The sequence below is a fragment of the Malaclemys terrapin genome, chromosome 8 (genome assembly GCF_027887155.1).
Source record: "Malaclemys terrapin pileata isolate rMalTer1 chromosome 8, rMalTer1.hap1, whole genome shotgun sequence".
In the NCBI taxonomy this organism is placed as follows: domain Eukaryota; kingdom Metazoa; phylum Chordata; order Testudines; family Emydidae; genus Malaclemys; species Malaclemys terrapin.
In genome coordinates, this window is record NC_071512.1 from 55,381,156 (window position 1) to 55,399,091 (window position 17,936).

The 17,936-nt window shown below is 48.9% G+C and overlaps 1 protein-coding gene across 1 annotated transcript; it reads right to left on the reverse strand.

Annotated features, from left to right (window-relative positions):
• Window positions 1-4,206: 4,206 nt before the first annotated feature.
• GLUL (glutamate-ammonia ligase) lies at window positions 4,207-13,397 on the reverse strand. The gene is made up of 7 exons (XM_054037571.1): window positions 13,289-13,397; window positions 10,896-11,086; window positions 9,317-9,478; window positions 8,183-8,329; window positions 7,536-7,663; window positions 7,112-7,311; window positions 4,207-5,861 (listed from the first exon to the last, which is right to left on the reverse strand). The coding sequence occupies exons 2-7, from the start codon at window positions 11,059-11,061 to the stop codon at window positions 5,543-5,545; spliced, it is 1,122 nt and encodes a 373-aa protein (XP_053893546.1). The 5' UTR covers window positions 11,062-11,086; window positions 13,289-13,397; the 3' UTR covers window positions 4,207-5,542.
• Window positions 13,398-17,936: the final 4,539 nt, after the last annotated feature.

Consider the following 17,936-nt stretch of genomic DNA (forward strand, 5'->3'; position numbering starts at 1 on the left):
TCACAAAAAAGGATGCAATTGACAAGCGCATCCAAAAGATGGTGATTTCATTCTGACTGCCTTCAGTCTGCATGTTTCGTATTTTACTGGCATTATAGAGCAAAGTTTGAATTGTCTGTCAATTATGTTTCTATTTTTATGAAGAATGTACTTTTGCATCATTGTTTATTAACGTTGCCTTAAAATGTGAACATAAAACCAATTTACTTTTTTTTAATAGCTTAGTGCAGGAGTCAAAACATTTGATTTAAAAAAATAGTAAGTTTATCTTCTGAGGATTTCATGTGAAGAATTTTTACTTTTTAACAGTCCCAATCTCAAAAAATGAGCTCTTTGCACTCTAACTAACTAAGAGGTAATGCCCAGATAATAATAAGAGACTCAAAAATGAAGATTTACAGATGAGGTTTTCTGAAAAGAAAGCATTTTTTCTCCCTATCAGTGAAGGAGTCTGTTAATTTAGGCTTGGGGGAGGGGGGGTTAATTAAAAAAGTAGATAAATTAGATTTTAAAATGTGGAAATCAGTTTTATAGTTTAACAATGATGGTTATCAAATTTCAGCCCAGTATTTATTGGACCTGTTAAATGTGAGTAGATTTAATTCTTTTATCAGCAGAGAACAAAGCAGTGCTGTTATAAATTACAAGTACCAGGTTTTAATTAGTATGTTAGACAACTTGAGAAGCAATGGACTTGGGGAGACAGTGCCATTATTTTATTGGTGCCTGTCAATTCAAAGGCATTTGATCATGTCATTTCCAAGCACCTCCTATGGGCTTCCATGTAACCCTTTATATGTACATATTAAAAAGGCCCCATGTCCTCCACTGCCATTTGCAGGGAAATGGGTTGCACTTAGCCCTAGCATAAAACACAGATGCCCCTCCCCTGCAGCCTTTGGCCCTCAGCACACTTCATGGGCTAACCTGGGATCACATGCCCTCTTTTGTGCCTGGGGAACCTCTGGAGGAGAGTAAAAACTCTATTACAAATGTCTGCCTGCCTGGTTCTGTCTCCCTGGGAGATGGATCTGGGGGCTCGCACAGGAAATAGGTGCAGCCTGCAAAAAAAAAAAAAAAAAAAAAAAAAAAAAGTGCAGAACTCTGAAAAGCCTAATCCTCTGCTCTATTACCCCTGGCTATTCAAAACACACAGGCTCCAGCAAACCCTTCTAGGCTGGCATCTTCTCCCCACTAAGGGAGATAAAAGGGGATTACTACTAGTCTAACCTAGTGGATCTCCACTCAAATATCTCAGCCACATTTGGGAATGTCCAGTGGAGAGTAGTTCTGCTATCAAAAGCCATGTGTGCAGGGGCTTTTTCTACTATTTTGCTCATTCGCACATGTAATAAAGGTGAGCATGTGGCTCCCACTTGCTACAAGAACGAGGGAAAGAATTGGGAGAGAGAGGGACTCAAGCAGATCTTTGGCCTTGCTGAGCCTCAAATGGGTGATTGTTAAAGATAACAGCATGCACAGGAGTTTTGGGGTGGCTTTTTGTCTGCAAATTCAGGGTACTCTGGGAGTGCTTACTCTGGGAAGGATGTTATTCGGCTGCTTGCTTTGCAGGGGGACAGGACTAGTCCTCATGGAAGATCTGAGGGGAACGTGCAGCCTTGGGCTATTTTAAGAATAAGATGTGAGGGGAAAGACTCCATAAGAAACAAAAGTGGGATGTCAAGATGAAGAAGAAGAAACAACTGGATTCTTGGCACCTACATGTGTGCCACAATGGGCAGGGAGCTTGTCAAATCTCAAGCTTACCCAGGGTGAGGCCTGATCGGTGCTGGAGGGAAGATGTCCAATGAAATCCCAGGCTCTTTAGGACAGTGATGGGGGCAGGTGGGGGTGGGAGAACGCTTGGCAGTGCTGAACTGACAGCCAGGATGGAGGGAGGAAGCACAGAAAGAACGGCGCTGGTGCTCCTGGTCACAGGGGTAAGGCTGAGATCATCACCACTCACGGCTGGTCATACAACACCCATGACACGTCTGACATGAGCAGGAACATTACCCCAAATTTGAATTTGGTCAAGAGTGTTAATCACTTTCTGCTACCTTAAAGCCCCTCTGCACAATTCATTCTTCACTTGTGTTGCTGACATGTTCCACCCCGGAAGTAGCTACATGTTAAAAACAGGGGAGTGATCCATAGGCAGCATATTACAGTAGCCCAAAACTATCCCAAAGCACTGTGATCTAAGGGTAGACAAAGCATCATATGCAGGAGAGGATTCAGACTGGCCTTTAATAACAACATGCATTTCTGTAGCATTGCTAACCGAGGACAGACCCGGTTTATGATTTAAGCCACAGGCCACTCGTTAAGTAAGCAGCCTCCCCACGTTACCAGGACAGAAGAGGAGGGAGAGATTTTAAACTACCTTGTCCAAGGTCACCCAGCAAGCGTATTGCACAGCTGGGACTAGAACTCACATTTCTGGCTCCCATTCCCTTAGCCTAGCTGCCAGCCCACACTGCCCCTCCAGGGAGGGCCACTTACACTTTAAGCTCTGAGTTGTGCACCCACAGCAGGGCTACTACCATGAAGGGTGACTTTGTGTGTGGAAAGTTGCTTTGTTGTTTTAGGAAAACAGGTGAGTCAGTGTTTAAGCAGAAATCCTGTCAGCTCTGAGGAGAGTTACATTTTTCACCTTTATCGAAGCATTCAGGCTGGGATACTCACAGGAGCCAGGTCAGCATTTAATTCCCACATCTCCTTGGCTTTGGGCACATAACTCCCCTCTGCACTGTGAGAAGCCCAGCCTTGCACAAAGTACCATGGCCACAGTGGAGGGCCTCACAAACCTTCAGCACAACAGAAAAACCTGAGTGAGCTGTACTCTTCCCTCAACCAGCATTCCTTGGGGTGTGTAATGGCCAAGCTTCCCCCTTCTCAACGGTGCCAGCATGATCAGGCCTAGTATGCCTTAGAGGCTAGAGCAACAGCCCATCTGAATCATGCATGCAGCCTTTCTTTTGATGGCTGGAGTCATGAAAGTCTTTGCTGCCATCCAGGCTGTATAGGGCAAACACTCATTTTCCCATCCATTCTTCTATTGATGGACCTGGATAGTCAGACCCAGCTAGCCTGGTCTTATATTACCAGCCTTCACTTTTGGGAACCTGTTGGCATCTAGGCTACCACAGAACCCTAGGTACAGACTTGCCCCATGCACTGAGCACCAGGGTTTCTCCAGTAACATTATGTGAATTCTGTGAGGGCATCTCCTACCAGAGGCTATCTAGCACAACTAGGAAAGTAGATGCTTCACGGAGTCTTCCAAGGGGATGGAGCTAGAGGTCACTTTCAACACATGGACTCTATGGTTTTAGGAAGGTGAGGCCCATCTCAAGTAGCGTGGGAAGTTAAGAATGATAAACATTTGTCTAGAAAGATTATGTGTGGGATACACAAAAGCACTTGCCCTTGGCTTAGCGGTTTCCACTGCAGTCAACAATAAAATGCCCGAGATGGGAGCAGAGGAAGGCTAACATGGGGCATTTTTGAAAATCTCACCCTAGGAGTCCGACTTCTGAATTAGGAAATGTGAGATTAATTCTTTATCACAGTGACCCTGATCCCAAGTGAAACAGACAGGATTTGCAGGCAGTCAACACCACTTAGGCCTTCTGTTTAGAAAATTGTATGAGGCAAGTCATTGGTACTAGCCCCAGGTTCCTGCATTAACCGCTTCTGAAGAGAAGGGGGTTTGATTTGTTGGGACTCTTTCAGGGCAGACAACTAGAGGAAAACTAATGTGAACAATAGCAGGTCACAGCCCCATTTCAGGTACACAGATGCAGGCATAATGAGCTGAATTTGGCCAACCAGCTTTGTAAAATGTGTTCTTACACAACTGAATGGCTTCAGATTTGGGGGGGCTTTTTAAATGAAGATCCCATGTCTGAGTTCCCCAGCTCATCGATGGTGGGTTGGCACCCCTACTTGGATTGTCCAGGAGTCTCCAGGAATTAAAGATTATGTCATGCAATGAAACCTACATCTGACCAAAATTGGCAACCCTAATCCCAAGAGTTCCTCCAGGCCAACAATGGCATTTTGCCCAGAGAATGAACATGTGTGTCTAGGATTCCCCATCTTATTCCAGGAGAGAGAGAAAATCCAGGCTGAAATCCCTCCAGATAGCTAAGAGCCCACGCCATGACATTTCAGAGGAATAAAACCACAGAGAGAAAGAAGTCAGAATTAAGGTTTTTTGTTATTATAAAAGAAACTATTCGTAAATCCAAATGCAATGGCATATATTGGCACCATCCAAAATCTCAGAACGTTTGAACCCACTAGGCATTCCCCAGAGAGAACTTAGGGGCAGCCCGGGGGGGGGGGGGGGGGAAGGGCAAGGGGCACAGAGCCCCCTCATTAGTGTAGTCCTGGCTAGGTGGCAGGCAGTTTGCGTGCCTGGACATATCAACAGTTAACACCAATGGTCTCTGTAAAACTGTACAACTTTAGAAACACTAAAAACATTATTAAAATCTAAAACTTGTTTCTTTTTATCAAAAGCCCTGCTTTAGTGACATGCTAATCCCACTGGAAAATAAAACACCCATGACCCCATCGCTAACACAGTTAAGTTGACCAGCCAACTCATAATTTAGAGCATCTTCTTGTGTTTCAGCCATGCCACGCACCCGCATCAGCTCCAGTTTAAGTTATGATCGTTACTGCTAGTTCCAAGTGCTGAACCAATGCCCTGCTAAGAATGGCAAAGCCACACTTCAAAAGTCAGTCAACTTCCCTCCTGGACCCCCTCCCACCCCCCATTCTACCCTCTGCTCTAGCCCACACTGGAGTTCCACCTCCAACAGTACCTTCAGGAACCCGCCTGCTCTAGCTGGCTGAGTTATTGGAACGTCTTTTTTTTTAAAAAAAATTTATATATAGTTTTTTTTGTTTTTACATTTAAATATAAAAAAATACTACTTCACTCTGTGTTATACACAGGAGATAGAGTGGCTTCCAATGACAGAGCAAGGAGGAATTTTGCTACCAGCTCCCACATTTAGCTGGGACAGCAGAATGCAAGAAGATGCCCAAGAGTCTTATCAAAGCCAGAGATGGGAAATTTCCCACCTTGTGTAAGTGTGCAAAGGGGTCAGAATCTATCATAGCTGCTTTACTCCTTTCTCCCCCGAATAACTCTAATCCGAGGACAATTGGTCTATGGAGAGCTGAGTTATGTATGTCGTTATCATGGGAGTTAGACTCTTGGGCAAAACCCACTACAGCCTCTTGTCCATCCACCTTCCTTCAGCCTATCACCCTGTGTCCATGGAAGCCACTGGGTCCTGTCAGACATACAGATGAATTAGACAAAACAGTGGTTAAAATTCTTCTCTAACGCCCACTCCTCTCAAGCATCAACAATGAGACATCAACAAGAACTAAATGCTCCCTCCCCCCCCCAACACAACAAGAGTTACTGGGACACAAACAAAGTGGTAACTTGTGCCCTCAAAATTACATCTAGAAGGGACATTTGGGGGTAGGCGGTGTCTCTCATGGGGCAGTCCACTTAGTTCTTGTACTCAAAGGGCTCATCCCCAGTTTCGCTGAGAAGACATGTACGGATTAGTGCCTCCGTCACAGCATAAGGGTCACAGTTGGCAGAGGGCCGGCGGTCCTCAAAGTAGCCCTGCTTTTCTTGGCCCACATTTCTGGGGATACGGATACTGGCCCCACGGTTGGCCACGCCAGCAGAGAATTCGTGGATGCTGGATGTCTCGTGGAAGCCTGTCAGGCGCCTGGCGTTGTCCAGCCCCCCTTTTGGGTCGTAAGCACGGATATGGTACTGGTGCCGTTTGCTGAGCTTCTCAATGGCCTCTTCTATATACCTGGAGACAGAAGGCGGGAGGTTGTGAGCCTTTGGCAAGAACACTGGCTGTGCTGCTGTTCACTTGGCCATGGATAATGTTGGCAGGAACTCACCCACTTGGCTTTCTCCCATACCTCACCCAAGCACACAAATCCCATGTTTCAGTCCCTTATCTGCAAGCATTCCCATTCCAGCTAGTACCAGCCATGGGACCCTTCCTCTCATTGATAGTGAGTTTCTTTGGGAAACTGAATCCACTGTATCACTTGGTTACATGGTTCAAATCCTTCTTTCCTACAGCTAGTTCCCCTGCATGTGGGGCTGGGTGTTTTCCCCTCCTTGCCTATTCTGACCAGTGAGGCTCTCAGAATTTTTTGGGGGATCCCAAAGGCAGGTAAGACTCTCACTGACTGGAGGTAAAGAACATTACAGCTTGTGGGGGTACCAGTTAGAATCAATAATTTGGCCGAGTTGCATTGCCACTAAATATGCCTGGTAAATTTATCTTTGGGAAGACACAGGTTGTGCTTCGACACGTTTTATTATTTCGGAAGCTTATGAGTTCTGCAAGTGTAGTGATAATCTGAATGCACCCATTGAAGTTACGGGGGAGGAGTGGGCAGAGAAATGGCCAAGTGGATCCTTAACAGAATTACATTGTACTTGAAAAGTACAATCTAGTCCCTGAAAAATAAAGTCCCAGACTCTCAAGTACAGTGGAATCTGTAAGTCAATGGTCTAAGAATAGTCCAATCTGAATCTACTTTCAATATTTGGCCTTGTTTACAGTGAGGCAGAAATTCTCCCTCCTTTGGTCTAGCACGAGATAAACTCCTACTATAGACGGAGTACAGGCCTTTTTACAGAGGTGGGTAATCCAGTGTTAGACAGTGGTAAGAACAGCTGTCCCTTGTCTATTAGCACTTCCACCATTACTAGTGCCGGTGGAACTGTACCAGTGTTAGACTACAACTGGGGAATTTCCTCAATCTTCAGTGCAGACAACCTCTGGGTGCAACAGCTACAGTGGGAAGGGAGTTCAGTTCCAGGTAATTAAAAAAAAATAAAATAAATCTAGAATCACTGGGGGGTATTCAAGCCAAAAATCTTTTGCCTGGAGCAAGACATGTCACTATTCCCCTGGCAAGCCAACTAGTGCCTCCGGTGCAGTCTCAGCTCTGTACCAACAGCAGCAAGACTTCTAAAGTCCACTTTCCCTAGCTGAGTTTGCCAGACTGATGCAACTAGCCCAGTTGCAGAGAAACTTACTTGAGGCCTCCTTCCTCCCTCATGGACTTGGTGCTGAAGTTGGTGTGGCAACCGGCTCCATTCCAATTCCCAGAGATGGGTTTGGGATCGAAGGACACGATTACCCCAAAGTCTTCACACACCCGATGTAGGATGAAGCGTGCAATCCAGAGGTGATCCCCCATCTCAATCCCTTCGCACGGGCCCACCTGGAATTCCCACTACAGAGAGCAGAGAGAAAAAAGAACCATTGGCTCAGTTTGGTGAAGAACCATTTGCTGCAAGATGCTGTTCACCCCCTCTGCACCCTCCTGCACTCTCAACATTTGCAAAGCCCCAGGGTACATACTGACTGCAGCGGCAGAGTTTAGCAGCCTGAGCTTCTGCATTGCATCATTGGCTGGTGCCAGCTGACTGCAATGGCAGGTGAAGCCAAAGTAGTTACCTGTGCAGGCATCACTTCTGCATTTGTTCCTCCAATTTTAACACCAGCATAGAGACATGCACGATAATGCGCTTCCACAATGTCTCTGCCATAGGCCTTGTCTGCTCCTACGCCGCAGTAATATGGACCTGCAGTAGCACAGAGCACAAGAAAGGTGAACATAGTCTTCAAATAGCTTGTGATTGAGTGCAGTGAAGAGCACAGAGTAGTTAGGAAAGGGTTCCCAGAAGGCACAGGTCGCAGGAAAGTCTCTATACTGCTTTCATTTGGGGTAATAGTAGAACAAAGTACCTCCAGAGTGTGACTCCAGTCAGAGTCAGTGGGACTTGAGCTCCTACTTCTGAAAACCCTGCCCAACTGGTCATATTTAAATGAATTGCAGACTAATGGAATTAACACTGGATATGTGTCTAGTCTATGTCGTAAGATTACCACACAGCCACTAAAGATTACTTTCGTTGTTTAGTTTTGGTCATTGTCAGCATAGCTTTTGGTGATCAAGTTTTAGCAACTCCTTGAATCTTTCGTCTCACTTTAAACATTTCCAATTAATCCCATTAATTAGTGATTGATAACATTATGATTTGGGGTTAAGTATTCATGAGATCTCTTATTCCTAGTTCAGATATTAACTCCTGGAAGCTTACCCTGGGGCCCAGGGAAGCCATTGGAAGGCCAGCCAAATGGATGTCCATCTGTCCCAAGAAGAGTGTATTCCTGCTCCATCCCAAACCAGGGGATCTGGTTGGACACCATATCCATAATCCGTTTACAGGTGTGCCGGAGGTTTGACTCTAGAATGGAAGGAAAGCACAAAGCTTATTAGCTCACCAATGTTTTAGCCACAAACAAAAACCTCTGACGTGAGATGTAGCCTGGTCATGGACGAGTAGCTTCTAGCTACTGGTAAAAAAAAGGAGTCTGGTGAGCTGCTCTGGTGGAACAGCTCAGTTTCTTATCCCACCATGGAAGCTATGACTTGCCAATGTATTCTGGACAAAGCCACTACCATACAGGCTGTCTGGGGGACTCATTTCCCCACCCAGACCTCTAGGGAAGCCCAGAAATTCAGACCCAAAGAGACTGCCCTGTGACCATCATCATTAGCCAATATACAATCTAAGTGGTAGGTAGGGCTGCTGGCCTTAAATAGTGGGTGCCCTATTGGTTGTTGATGCCATATTATGGACTTCCTTGTACTGTTCCATAATGTTCTTAGTCTCTTGAACCATATGCTGGCAATCATGTGCACAGAAGCTACTCGTCCATGACCAGGCCTACATCTCACATGTCAGAGGTTTTGTTCCTTCAGGTTCACATTATTCCCACCAATCAGTGATACCACCCAATTCACTTCTTTCCCCACTCCCTTCCATGCTGCCCCATAGAATGATTTCCCAGTCCCCACATCCCTCCCAGCGTTGGAGTTCCTCTTGACGAGTCCTTCAATATTCCCAAGCACTGACCTATGTCATACTCCTCCATCTCCGTGTTGCCAGTGACAAGAGAGGCTAGACCAGAATAGATAAACATCTAAGCTAGTTTGTCCCTTGGTGTTGCCTACTGTATCTTGTTTTCTTTATAGCCAAGCTCTTCAGGGCAGGAATATTTGTATGTCTTGTACAGTGTTAATGCATTAATGGTGCTTGGTATAGTCTTCCATTAACTACTGTTCTGACAGTTACCCCTCCACCCACCCTCCTCTACTCCAAGAGGGAGCAAGCCTTCTCACCCCTCCCAGAACTACTGCAGCCACTCTCGGGGGAGGCATTGCACCATACCTGCTGACTTGCGGTTGTACTTGAAGACCTCACAAAGAACCAGCTTGTTGGGGTCCTTGCGGAAAGGGTCCCGGAACATGGCAGCAGGGAGAAGATACATGTCACTGTTTGAACCCTCAGACTGGAAGGTGCTAGAGCCGTCAAAGTTCCACTCAGGTAGATCTAGAGCAAGAGAGAAAAATTCACCCCTTTAGGTTAGCAGCTTTCCATAACCACCAAGATGAGTTCACCAGCTGATTCAGCACGACCCATTGTGCAAAAAAGATTGCTTGTTAAAGGACACTGGCACACACTGCACTTTGTTGATTTTGCTCCCATTGAAAGATGGGGTGAGGGAATTGCTCTTTGCTACCCTGTGGAAAAACAAAAAGCTGGGACATCAGCGAAGTCCGATTCAGCTAACTGCACTGCAGACGTCCTTGACGAACACTTCCTATCTTGTAGCCAACACGCTATGGTAAGATGAAGACCCCGATGGGTTTCCCTAGCCAAAACAAAGGGAATCAGGGAGATGCTATAAGTCAAAAGGAATGAGAGAGGGATTCCGGTGTCCTCAGTTGTCTCCAGACTGCTGGACGGCCCTGAAACAGCTCCTCCACATTGATGCAACTGCACAGACCTGGTGAAGGGAACCTTGGGAGAATGCACAAGGCCTAGAGCTGCCTGAAGGGGGAATATCATCAATTGGATAGTCCAGTGATTGTGGGGAGAGAACATCCCCTTTACACTACCTATGCCCCTCCAGTTGAGCATGGCTCAGGCCCCCCACTGAACACTGCTTTTGCAGTGCGAGCACATGTGAAGCAGCTGTGAAGAAATTAACTCTGCCCCCATTGTTATCCCCTTCCATGTGCTATGGGTGCCAAACAAGCTGTGCCAGCCACTTCCTCAGGGAGGCAGGGAGATCATTCTGATTGCTCATGCACAGTACTTTGGTTTTATGACTGTTCTGGCCAGTGCCATGGCAACAAGTGAAGAAATCCGAATGCTATTATCATGTCAGTTGGGGCTGTTTGTTCTGAGACACACAAGCTCTTAATTACACTGGATATATTATTTTCCCATCGTTTCCTTCCTGCCATCTCCCCAGGGCCAGAAGAGCTTTACAGGTAAAGAGCCAGCAGGCTGGGAATACCTTGCAGACGGACACCCCTTTAGCACAGATAGGGGAACACGTCACCGATTCCCGGCTCTATTTACACCTCTGCCCCACAAGGAGAAGAGTGGTCTTCCAGATCTCCTTCCACATCAGGAGATTATGAAGTGCATCTCGCTCAGCCTGTCCACTTTCCCAAACACACACCAGGAGCGAGGTGGGAGCTATCCCACATCATGCACTCGATACAAAGAACTCAAGGGCAGGAATGCACTGACTGTCTCTGGTCCAGATTTCCCCCATGTGGGAGAGACACCCCCACTCCCAACTCAAAGAGAAGGAGCTTTGCCTTCCCACAGCACAGCAGCGTTTTACAGCTCTGTGGTCAGATGCTTGAACCCAAGCCAAGTCCTATATTGCTGCAAACCCACTGGGTGCAACTGCTTGTAGACCCAGCATTCACCCATACACCTGCCCTCTTACCTTCAATGCTCTTGGGCTCTTGGTCCAGCGTCCGGGTTTTACAGCGCAGGTGCTCCCCAGTCCCATCAATCCAGATGTACATAGCTTGCACCTTTTCACCCTGAGGCAGCTTCATGTACATCTGCTTTATAGCTTTGCTCAGGTGGGAACTTGCTGAGGTGGCCATGGCTGCGGGGTGCGTTACTGGGGTCCTGCCAGGAGGGGAGGGAAAAGCCAACCATGAATTTTTCTGTGTTCCGAATGGGTTCTCACACCCTTATACAAGAGAATGACCAAGTGGGAGATCTTCACAGCTCAGCAACAGAAGAGAGATGCGTGCACTGAGTGTCCCCTAGACAGTTATGCTGGAATATCCCAGACAGCATCATAGCTGATTACACCAGTTGTGAATCTGAATACAGTAGATTACACTATAGGAAACAGACAGTGTATCAATACGGCAGTTCAATAACATGGTTTGGGACCAGCTACAACAATCATTTGGTTTCAAAGATTTCCTGTGGTCTCAGGATATCTGAGATCTCATCTACTGAGGGGTTGGGTCCTGCCCTGGCAGCTGATGGACTTGGTCTTTTCCCTCTCTAGCTATTATGATCATTAAGAGATCAGCAGCCCCTCAGAAGGGCTCCTTGACTCCACTGTGAACTCTTCACTCACAAAATGCAATTTCAGAACATACATTGCCCTGGAGCAGCGTTTTTGCCCACTTTGGCTTAGACAGGGCCTTCTGTGGTCCTTCCCCATTCCAGTAAGGACCATTTGCCAGAGACAGCTCCATTTCCAGACCATGTGATCTGAAGATATACAATACTGTTAGCTAAGTAAGATGAGAGGGGCCCCTAACTACAGCCCAAGGCAAAGTAAGTAACCTTTGAACAGCAGAGACTCAAGAGGCCTCTCCGCCATGGAGCCCTGCTCACATACAGGGAGAGCTATAGCAGATTCAGAGGATGCAACTGGAGGTCACTGGGGATCTTTTATATCCCCCTGGCTCTGCATACTTGGGGCAAAAGCCCCTGACTCTGAGAAGTAGCTGCTTTGGCTGAAGACACTGTACTCCCTTGTCCCATATGAGGAATGCAGATTTGCCTCTGTCACACCAGCAGCTGTGCCTGGGGTCATGGAGCCCTGCTGGCCCTTGCTAACCTTATCCCAGCCTTCCCAGCAGCCCCCCTCCTCCCCGCAAGTCAAGCCCTCTCTGGTACTCTCAGAAGCAGCCACCCCTCTGACCGGCACAGACAAGATTTTGTTCAGCCCCTTCCCTGCCTTTATTTATTTATTGGCAATAAAAGCAGCACTGCGGTGACTCCAGCCTGGAAACAGCTGGGGTCTCAGAACCAGCGTACTTCTCCCCTACAACTGGCCAGAAGGCAGACCACCCCCCATGATACAAACCTCCCTCGATTCCCCTTCCCTCTCTGCATCCCCCTTGCTGTCACTGCATTTATTGCCCATTTGATTTCATGCCTCTACAGTGGCAGTCCAGGTTTGGGCCTGTAAAAGCTTCCAACTGAAGGACCCACTGCTGCCCCCCACGGCTTCTCTTTATGGTCAGCGAAGAAATTTGATCTATGGCTGCTTCTCTCTTCACGCAAATCCCTCCTCCCCTGTTCTCCTTTCTTAGGAGCCTGCACTCCTGTTTTTTTAAGGAAACTGCTAAGGAGCTTTGTGCAGAGCAACGGTGAGGAGATCTTCTGTTCCAGAAAGCTCCAGCAAAGAAAAGCCCCTTAGAAGATCTTGAGCGACCTAGTTTCCCCTCCCCTTTACAGAGCTAAATCGGAGCTGCCCCCTGGAGTGGCTGCTTCGGAGACATAAAGCAGCCAAACACAGCAGCCTAGAAAGGGGAGCTATGCCGGCGTACCCGCCCCAGACACCATCAGGAGTAAAGGTACCACACACCCAGCCGTCCCTTTGTCATCAAGGCAGGAATCTCTCTGCTCGAGGAATCGGAGACTGACTGGAAGCAAGACAATGAAATAGGGAAACACACGGAGAGGCATTTCAGGAAAAGACAAGATCCATCCGCAAAGTCACCTTGTAATACAGCCTTGCAGACCCGAGCCGAGCCCCGTGTGGGACCCGGCCCTGCGGGATTTCTCTGGCGCTGTACAAACAGCCTGCCAGACTTAGGGTGCATTGATTTAAGAGGAGCAGGGGCAGGGACATCTTCTAAGGGAAAGCAGCAAAACCCAACAACGCCACATTAAGCAAAGCGTCCTCCTAGCCCACCCCACTGCCTGTGAACAGCATCAAAGCAGCCTGGAGCACCCCCAATCCCATACGCGGGGCGACACATTCCCAGTACACGTCCCCGCGCAAAGCCACCCAACGCATGGGAGAGAACGGGCAGAGATTTGCCATCACCCCCGCCCCGTGGGAACAGAAGCAGTTACCTTGGCTACTGAGCAGGGAGAGGAGATGCAGAGGAGAGGCAGGCTAGGTGGACTGATGGGCGAGTACTCAATTTCCCCGAGGTGCTCCCATGCTCGGCTCTGGAGAAGCCAGTTCCCTGCTCGCCCATTTATCGGCTGCCCGTGCCGGCCCCCGGGCTGTCCGATTGGCTTCCTCAAGACATGAGCACGACACGATCAGCTGATGGGCGGCCCGTGGATCCCAGCCATTGGGCCAGCGAAGACAGGGCGAGGGGGGGGGCGGGAGGGAGGTACAGAGGAGAGCGGGGCTGGGCTGGGCTGGCAGGGGGGAGCGGGGAAAGGGGAAAACAAGAGCGAGCTCCTGCCGGGCCGGGGGACCCCGCCTTCTCCAGCAGGGAGAGGAAAACAAGCTCCGTGCAGCAGCAGGCGGAGAATGAATTGCCTGCTCCTGAAGCCGCACACTGGCTCCTTTGTGCATGCCCTGGCCCCCTCTGCCGGAGCCCTGCGAGTCGATCCCGAGAGCGGTGTGGGCCGGTTCTCACTGGGCCCCGTTTCAAAACAAAGGCAGCACCCCAGAGACAGCGGCTCTGGGACTCTGCTGGCGCTGCCGCCCGCGGAAGGTGCGGCTCTGGGTTTGCACTGTAATTCCGGTAACAGTAAAACTCTGTTTAGGGGGAAGTTAGCTCCCCCCCCCCCCTTCTCCCACTGGATGCCCAGCATTGCAGATCTCCGGCTGTCTGCTTACACTCCCTGGGTCGCTCTTTTCTGGCAAGCAAGAGCTCTCCCCACTCACTAGATGCTGCTGGGGAGGGAAAGGCCAAGCCGGGTTTAGAAAGCAGGGGGAGGGGGTTGTTTTTCCCCCTCTAACGGTTCTTGGAAAGTGGGGACAGGATCAACTCTCCCTGCTATCCAAAGTGTTTATGTTAACAGCTGCCCTTTCTTTATATAACTGCATGCACAAAAACAAGCCGCGCTCGCTCAACAGGGCAGAGAGGGGAAAGCTGTCTTGACTAGGACACCCAAAGGTTTACTGGGCAGGGGTGGGGGGCACCAGCCCAGTACCGAGCTTTCCCCCCTGCCTATACAAAAACAACAGAGCTTTGAGCACCTTAATTTTAATTTCAGCTCCTGGCTCCGCAGGGAGGAGGGGGAAATGGAGTTCAGGGCGGCTGACATCCTAGGACTGGGGATGGCAGGGAAGCGCACAGCGGTCGGTATGGCCTGCTACAAGGGCTGGCCAGTATTTTTCCATCCTGCAAATGGAATCTTCTCCCACTTCTGCTCTGCCCTCCTCACTTTCCAGCACATTCATAAGAATCAGGATTCAGAGGCCACTGCAGCTATCACAGCAGTGCACCATTTGCATTCAATTTGCCTCCCCTCCCTCTCACAAGAGGCACTGGGGCTGCTCCCTGAATTGCCTTAGAACAAGGGTGGGCAAATTTTTTGGCCCAAGAGCCACATCTGAGTATGGAAATTGTATGGTGGGCCATGAATGCTCATAAAATTGGGGGTTGGGGTGCAAGAGGGAGTGAGGGCTTCATCTGGGGATGCAGGCTCTGGGGGGCAGCTAGAAATGAGTTCAGGGTGCAGGAGGGGGCTTTGGGCTGGGGCAGCGTGTTGGGGCTTCAGCTGGGGGTGCAAGCTTGGGCTGGGGGGCTGGGGTGCAGGAGGGTGCTCCTGGCTAGGCCCGAGGGGTTCAGGAGGTGGGAGGGGGATCAGGGCTGGGACACGAGGTGGTCAGGGGTGCAGGCTCTGGGTGGCACTTACCTCAAGCAGCTCCCAGAAGCAGCGGCATGTCCCCCCTCTGGCTCCTACATGGAGGTGCATCCAGGTGGCCAGTTCTCAGCCAGTGGAAGCTGTGGGGGCAGCACTTGGGGCGGAGGCAACGTGTGGAGCCCCCTGGCTGCCCCTATGCATAAGAGCTGGAGCAGGGACATGCCGCTGCTTCCGGGAGCCGTGCAGAGCCACAGCACGTGTGGAGGGGGGTAAGCCCCAGACCCCGCTCCCCAGCAGGAGCTGGAGGGCCGGATTAAAATGTCTGAAGGGCTGGATGTGGCTCCTGGACTGTAGTTTGCCCACCCCTGTCTTAGCATAATCTCAGAATGTGGGGGGAGAGGTAAATGAATTTCTTAGCCCCTTAGAAATCCAAACCCTGCAAGTAAGTACAAAGGCTCAGAGACCCGAACTTCACCAAGATTCTCCCCTCCCCCCAAAATTAGCTCTCCAGCACAAACACTGCTCTCACTTTTCTCAGCTTCTACCTATTTCAAAAGAGGAAATAGGATTACCACTGCTCCCAGCTCTTTGGGCACCAAGGGGGCACCATCAGCAAGGTGGTGGCAGGTAGAATGGCATTGCACATCCTTAACACTAGCTGTAGTCAGAGGGGACCAGATCCTCCGTGGGTACAAAGTGGGATAGTGTCACTGAAGTCTATGGAGCTGTGTCAATTCACAGATAGTGTATCCCCCTTAACAGCTGAATTCCTCCTTGGAAAAGGGATGGCAGCATTTATACAGAGAGCCAAGTATTTTGCACAGCAGCTCAGAGAGGGCAATAAAAGCATGTTACTTCCCCAGAGTTAGTCCCAAGGCTGATGTCTATATACCCTCCCCATCACCTGAGTGAGAAATAGGTACACGTTTCTTTAGCATTTTGGAGGAAGAGTCAAGGGACATGGCCCAGACCTGACCTCTCCTCCTGTCTCCCAACATGCAATTTCCTGGAGCCTAGAAAGCCCAGGTTTAAATGTTAGATACAAAAACCAAAGGGATGCATTAAATCCAGCATACCTGTAACCAGCTGGCTTGATAACAGGATTTGAACCCAGGCCTTTCAGCACTAAAAGCACAAGCCTGTAGTGCTATAGCTAAGCAGTACAAATAGCCAGCGGCCAGCAGTAGCCAATCAAAGCTCTTATGCAGTGCAGTGATTACAGAAAGATCCCCACCCTGCTATTATGGGTTAAGCAGGTACTAATACCTGCTATCAGCCATGAAAGAGAGGTAGTGAGGCTATGACTGCATTGCCTCAATTCGCCTTTGATGTTTGTTTCCTACTCCTTTCTAACAGCTCCATTTCACTCCTCATCCTGCACATGCATTGTTGCTCTTCACATCCACTTTTCAGAAGCTGATGCTGAATGACCTGTTTTACTCCTGACTCAAACCATAGACAGATAAACTGGCACCTTGTACTAGAATAGAGGGCAGGTCAGATTTGGTCATTTGAAAAAAAATAGATTAAGTGTCAGATGTTGGGAAGAGATCATGTCAGTCCACACCTGAGCCAGCATTCCTGCTGCAGAACTGGACTCGGGAGACTGCAGCAGAAAGATCAACCCAGCAAATGGGGGGTGTTTGTAATTAAAGGTGCATTGGAGCCAGGTTATATTCAAGTCTCTTTTTCTCAGGTCTGCAGTGAGGGTGCATCAGGAAAATACTAGCTTGGATGGCTAAAGCTTCTCTGAAATAGACAAGTAGTACATTGCAAATAAGCTCAGTTTATTGATGCAAATAACCCTCCCCTCCCCCACTTCAATCTATTTTAAATCTCATTGTTTTCTAGATTTCAAGAGTCCTGGTGTTTAATTAGAGTGATCAGAAGATTCCAGGGTATTAAAAACCTCTTCATGCATCACCTGGTATTTGTTAGTTGATTTCTTCCCCCTGGGGAAATTCCAGAAGAGATTCTCCCCAATCTCTGTTTCCAAGACTCTCACGGTTATCCAATGCCCGTTTCACATTGGAACAGACACATTCAGTGAAAATAGCCCTGTGCTATGCTGCATTCTGCACACTCTGCTCAGTATTCATTCCACCTCCCAGGCACTCTTCTCTTATTCAGGAATTGTTTACAGGGAAGAGAGAGAAAGTCCTGGCTCAGCAGGTGTAAGAACAGTGCCTCTAGTGAGATCTCAGGGGGAATTACATTTCCTTAGCCAGCTCCATTTCAGTTGTTTACATGCTTGTGTTCCCCTCCTCCAGTTGCAGTTTATTTTTGTGGGTGCACAGATCATTCATTCCCTCTTGTGTGCCCCACTGACCCTCATTCTAGTCAGTGTTTAATTTTAGAGAGAAAGCCTGTCCAAGAACTGAGAAGATGAGGATAACCAACATGTCCCACTCTGAAGGGGTATATATCAGCATAGCTCCCTAGGTTATGTTTATGTAAAGCCTTTGAAAGACAGTGTAGCATTTAGGGGGTGGGAATAGAATAAAAATGTGCATGCTTTCTTCCTACCCATTTGTAATCTCTGGGGGGGAACGTTTGTCTTTATCTCATGCCTCTATCCCAGAGGTGGAGAAACGACAGCCTGGAGGCCACAGCCAGCCCTCTAGACATTTTAATTCAGCCCTCGAGCTCCTGCTGGGAAGTGGGGTCTGGGACTTGCCCCACTCGGGGGCTCCAGACAGGGAGCAGAGTCAGGGTCTTGCCCCGCTTTGCATGGATCCCAGAAGCAGTGGCTTGTCCCCCCTCTGGCTCTTATGCCTAGGGGCAGCCAGGGGGCTCAGCACACTGTCCCCACCCCAAGCACTGCCCCTGCAGCGAGGGCAGCGCGCAGAGCCACCTGGCCTCGCCTTCATGTAGTAGCTGGAGGGGGACATGCCATTGTTTCTGGGAGCTGCTTGAAGTGCTGTCCAGAGCCTGCGCCCCCCCCCCCATT